The sequence below is a fragment of the Tursiops truncatus genome, chromosome 13 (assembly GCF_011762595.2).
Source record: "Tursiops truncatus isolate mTurTru1 chromosome 13, mTurTru1.mat.Y, whole genome shotgun sequence".
NCBI classification, from domain to species: Eukaryota; Metazoa; Chordata; class Mammalia; order Artiodactyla; family Delphinidae; genus Tursiops; species Tursiops truncatus.
In genome coordinates, this window is record NC_047046.1 from 11184109 (window position 1) to 11189519 (window position 5411).

General features: G+C 45.6%; 1 protein-coding gene across 2 annotated transcripts in view; it reads right to left on the reverse strand.

Moving 5' to 3' along the window:
* RFC5 (replication factor C subunit 5) overlaps nucleotides 1-5283 on the reverse strand; it is a 12284-nt gene extending 7001 nt beyond the window's left edge. For both annotated transcript variants that reach the window (XR_002179429.3, XM_004310889.4), the window contains exons 1-5: nucleotides 5099-5283; nucleotides 3434-3498; nucleotides 3025-3161; nucleotides 1777-1856; nucleotides 1100-1173 (exon numbers count right to left, since the gene is read on the reverse strand). Coding sequence is in view for 1 of the 2 variants with exons in the window: in XM_004310889.4 (XP_004310937.2) it covers nucleotides 1100-1173; nucleotides 1777-1856; nucleotides 3025-3161; nucleotides 3434-3498; nucleotides 5099-5166 (424 nt within the window). In the remaining variant the exon portion in view is untranslated. The remainder of the gene's footprint in view (nucleotides 1-1099; nucleotides 1174-1776; nucleotides 1857-3024; nucleotides 3162-3433; nucleotides 3499-5098) is intronic.
* Nucleotides 5284-5411: the final 128 nt, after the last annotated feature.

A 5411-nucleotide genomic window follows, 5' to 3' on the forward strand; every position in this document is an offset into this window, starting at 1 on the left:
GGGAAAGCTACTGCAGCGAGAGAGGGTGAGCCTGGAGACCATCCACTCTCTCCCCAGAGCTGATGCACACGTCACGTCCACGGGACTGGACAAAATGCTTCCTTTTTCATGACTGGCTGTGATCCCGGCACTCTTGCCGTTCCATTCCACTAAGATATGAAATCCAGTACGCCTGCCCTTTTGCATAAAATCCTATTTGGCAAACGGATGACGTGCCACCTTCTACTGGGCGGGGGAGGGGGGTGGCTTTTTGCAGACTTTCCAGTGGACCTTGTCTTGAACCCTTAGAGCATTCGAGAAAGCATTAACCCGAATTCAGAGATGCCTATGACACCAGTTTCAACCTGTAGGTACCAACGTTCTCACGCTGGGATCTGCCCAGACTGACTCTACAGAATAAGATGCTGAAGAAAGGTGGCCAAAGCCTCTAGGACCAGAAGATATTCTGTCCTCCTCCTCCACTTCTTAAACATGGGCTGCAATCCACCCCTCCCCAGAATTCCTAAAGATCATCTTCTCTCCTAGCTGTCTACCGTAGAATCTTAATGAGACAGATTAAGAATGTCCTTGCAAAGAAATTAACTGCACCTTTAAGACCAACAAATCACAGTATACTCTCCTTTCCTGGCCCAATCATTCTCCTGGCAAGTAGGGAAGTCATGTCGGCTTTCTGAGTGCAACTAAATTTCCAGTGTTATTTTCCTGGCTATATTGTATCTAACGGTACCAACAGCAGAAAGACCTATCTAGCAGTTTAGAAATGAAAGACTTCCCATTCCCTCCCATCAAACAGTACAAATTCCCAACCCTGAAATTGAACCCAGCGGAAAAGTAGGATGAAACACCAGTGTCTGGTCATACCTAAAAGTCCCCAAAAGGCTAATGTCTTTACGCTATTAAAAGGGGTAACCACCGGTACAGAGATTTTTGTCTAGGTCATCAGGTGGGATACACAGTGAAAGGTATATAGAGATTTCGCTGGGCCAGAAGATGAATGAAAATTGAAAAGAAGCCACGTCCTATCTCATGTCCAAAGTTGCTAACTCTCCTTCCAAAGCATTCCTCAGCCATACACACCGTACACGGCTGTGCTCCTTACCTCTCCGCAAGGCGTTCTGGGCGTCCTGAGTCATGGCATCAGCTTCATCCAAGATCACTAGTTTAAAGCCTTTCCTAGGAAAACAATTGGTACCACCTAAAAAGCCTTCTTCAATCTCCCTTTGACTTCCAGGCCCAAACCTACACCTTCACATTTGTGCCATCAGGCCCTGGCTCATGAAGTTCGTTTCTCCTAGAACTCTGACCAAAGCAGGCATCTGTGGGCAAAGCGCATGGAGGTCTGATTTCTGTATTTGTGTTAGATTATGTCCTCTGGCACCTTCATCTTTCTTCCACCCAGTAGCCTCTTATTCTATTCTAGTGCTGCTTTTTCCTCTTTTTCTTTTTTTACCACCATCCTAGTTATCCACCCTGATCTCAATTCATTTTTGTTTAAATTCAAACTAGCTCCTCCAGTCTTATGATGTAATGAAATTAATGCTTCCCCAGAGAACTTGCTAATATAGATTTAGATAATATTTTGTTTTAATATTTGCATTTTAATATGTCTTACCACCATTCCTGTACTTTATCTCTCTTTCATGACTGCTTTTGACAAAGCCTTTTTCTTTTCCCCTTACTTTTACAAACTAGCAAAGGAGAGGATTTAAGAAATTAAACTCTATCACCTCACTGATCAAAATCTTTAGGGAGAGAAATTATGCAAAGAATTCTTACTTAAATATTGTCCTTGTGCTAGCAAAGCTCAGGATTGGTCCCCGAACGATATCTATTCCTCGGTCATCTGAAGCATTCAGCTAAATGTGAAAGAGAGAAGCCAAAATAAATAGAAAACATGTTGGTGTGCTAGCTGTGAATTAATGTGCCTTTTCATCAATCCTGCTCAGCAAGCTAGGTCTCTAGTTCTAAGGACAGATAAGAGATAATCATTAAAAATAAGATGACAATTATATTTAAAACTTACAACTCACTAGATCATTCCATTATACTCTGAAAGGCCAATCAACGTGTGTGTTTCCTCCCCCTTCTGAGGACAAAATCACTGACGTGCTCCGGGGGATAATTAACTGGTCTGCTCACGGTGAACAGCGCCTCTGGCACGAGCAGAATGATGCTAATTTTAGCTACCACAACCCAGAGCAACCCAGAAGTTACCAAGTCTTTAATACAATGAAGTAAGAACACTGGTGGCAGCAAGGTTCTATAATACAAAAGCAAGTTAAACAGTTTTTTTCTTACAATAGACAATATTTACAATTTCGTAAGCTAAGTTTATCGCTCGAGTCCTAGTAGTAAACAGATGGCATACTCAAATTCAGTAATTTGAAGAGAATTAAATGAAGAGATACTTTAAAAGGTGCCGGTAAGGTGTGGGGAAACCACAAGGGCTATGCAAATACCTCAAGGCCTACTGGGGCCCATTATCACCCCCAAGTCTTAAGGGGTTGGTGGGGGAGTGGCACTGGTGGGGTGTGTGTGTGGGGGAAAGGCTGCGTGCTGTGCCCTGCGGGTGGGGAAGCTGTTGGCCTGTCGTGACCCCCAGGGCAGGACCAGGCATCCTTCTCCCTTCCCCAACCCCTTCCAGGCCCCTGCTGGCCAAACCCAACCAGGAGCCAGAGGGCAAGAGAGCTCGCAGCCTTCCGGGGCGGGGCAAGAAGAGCATGGAGCAACATGCAGAAGGGATCTGGGGGCACATGGGAGACAGCCATCAACCGAGCAACCGCTGAGGATTTGGGTAAAAGTTGGCAACAGCAAAGAAAGACACCTAGTCCTACCACTGCCCTTTAGCTTGTACCAGTCCAGGCAAAAATGTCAATTATAGAAAAAAAGTGAATTAAAACATCTTATGTCTCCTTCTTTCCCAACCACCAGCAGGGCAACTAACTTGTAAAGTAAAACAAAACTAGCAGACCTAAAAGTAAGAGGCTGGAGTCGTTCGAGAGTAACAATAAACCTCCCATTTACCTCCAAGACCATGGAGCCAAATTCCTTATCTTTGTACAGCTGTTTAGCACAGGCCAGGATGGTGGATGTCTTTCCCGTCCCTGGCGGACCATAGAGAAGGAGGTGCGGCAGGCGGTCCTCACTGATAAACTTCTGAACTGAAGGTCAGGGGGAGAAAGAGAGAGGCCATCAGTCTCTGAGAGTTGCCTCATTCACTGCAGGCCCGAGTTGGGCTGAAGGTACTTCAACCATATGTTCAAATCTGGGTCAGATGCAGGAATGAAAAATCTGAAGGACTCAGCTCTTAAAGCCACATCCCATAAAGCTCAATCAGATCCTTCAAAATTATTACTCAGTAGAGACAACATTCCTAAGAAGTGTATTCAGGTCCTTCGACTAGGATACCAGCCGCTGACACATGGATACATACTGGTACTCAAGATGTCCTGATGAGAAATGAGATCATCCAGTGTCTGTGGCCGGTATTTTTCAACCCTGAAATACAATTTAGCATTGATTACAACATATATAAAGGCAAGAACATTTTGTTATGTGCAAAAGAATCCTTTCATATCCTAACTAAAACAGAAAGAGATACAAAACCCTTTAACAGTGGTTCTCAACCGGGGCCATTTTGTCCTCCAGTGAACTCTTGATAATATCTGGAGACATGTTCCACTGTCAAAGCTGAGTGGGGGGTACTACTGGCATCTAGAGGATAGGCACCAGGGATGCTGTTAAACATGCGGCCATGCACAGGACAACCCCCATGCCCTCCCGCGACACCCCACATATCTGGCCCCAAATATCAATAGTGCTAAAAAACTGCTCTCATTTCATCTTTCCAGCTGTCTGCCTATAATCTCAACCTGGATGGGCACCTAAGTTAATCCAAAATTGAACTCATATCCAAATATAAATTAACAGATGAATGGATAAATAAATGGTGGTATAGCCACACAAGGGAACGTTATTTGGCAATAAAAGGAAATCAGTTACTGATATAAGAAGCCAGTAACGGGACATCCCTGGTGGTCCAGTGGGTAAGACTCTGCACTCCCAATGCAGGGGGCCCAGGTTCGATCCCTGGCTGGGGGATTAGATCCCGCGTGCCTGCTGTAACTAAGAGTTCGAATGCCGCAATGAAAGATCCCACATGCCGCAACGAAGATCCTGTGTGCCACAACTAAGACCCGGTGCAGCCAAAATAAATAAATAAAAATTTCTTTTAAAAAAAGAAGCAGCCAGTCACAAAAGGCCACGTATCATATGACTCCATTTATATGACATATCCAGAATAAGCAAATTCATAAGAAACAGAAAGTAGATTAGTGGTTGCCACGGGCTGAGGAAGGGGGGAATGGGGAGTTGCCAATGGGTACGGGGTTTCCATTTGGGATGATGAAAAATTTTGGAACTAGATAGTGGGATGGTTACATAACATTCTGAATGTACTTAATGCCACTGAATTGTACATTTTAAAATGGTTACAACTGTGAATTGTATGTTATGTATTTTTATTACGATAACAATAAACTGAAAAGAAACAACTTGGAGTTTTCCGAAATCAAGTCAAATCCATTCACTCTTTAAACCATCACTAAGACACAGTTGTGTGAGTAGGATGGTTAAGAGTGCAAGCTCTGAATCTGGACCAGCTGGGTTCAAATACAAACTTATTTTCCAACTCTGGACCTCTGGCAAGTCATTTAACCTTTTGGTAAAACTGGAATAACAGTACCTTCTTCCTAGTGTCTGTAAATTTCCAACATCTAATAGGGTGCCTGCTAATCTAATAGAAAGTCACTTAAATAAAAGTTAACTAGGGAGCGTTGTCATCATCATCATCATATTATTCTAGTTTAGAATCTGACCAATAATCGTACCGAGAGAAGAGAATATTTTGGCAAGAGAGAAGAATATTTTGCCACGGAGGTCAAGGTAGTGTCAGAAGACACGAGATCGAACCCCTGTGCCGATCGAACCCTGGGGCGGCGGGGCGAGGACGGGGTGGGGACCTGCCACTTGCCCACTCCGGCCACCACCTCCCCGCGCGGCCGACCCCCTTCCCCGCGGCTGCTGGGCCTCCTCCTACCAGGGCAGGTTCCTGATCTTGCCCCCTTCAGGCTGCTGCTGCTGCTGCTTGTGCGCTGAGGTCTCCATGACAGGGTGACGGAGGTCGCTGGGTCCGGTGGGTTTGTCGCCTCCCCCAGCTGCCTGCTCCGCGACCAGTCAAGACGTGACCCCGAAACCCACGTACTTACAGTTCGCGCGCAAACGCAACTCTCGCGATGTTTAGCTGCTGGCTTCCGACTTCCTCCCCTCCGGTCCCGCCCCCTCCCCGTTGCTAAGGCCTCTGTTGCCTGGTTACCGGGAGGCCCAGGCCGTCAGCCTTGTTCCAACTCCGC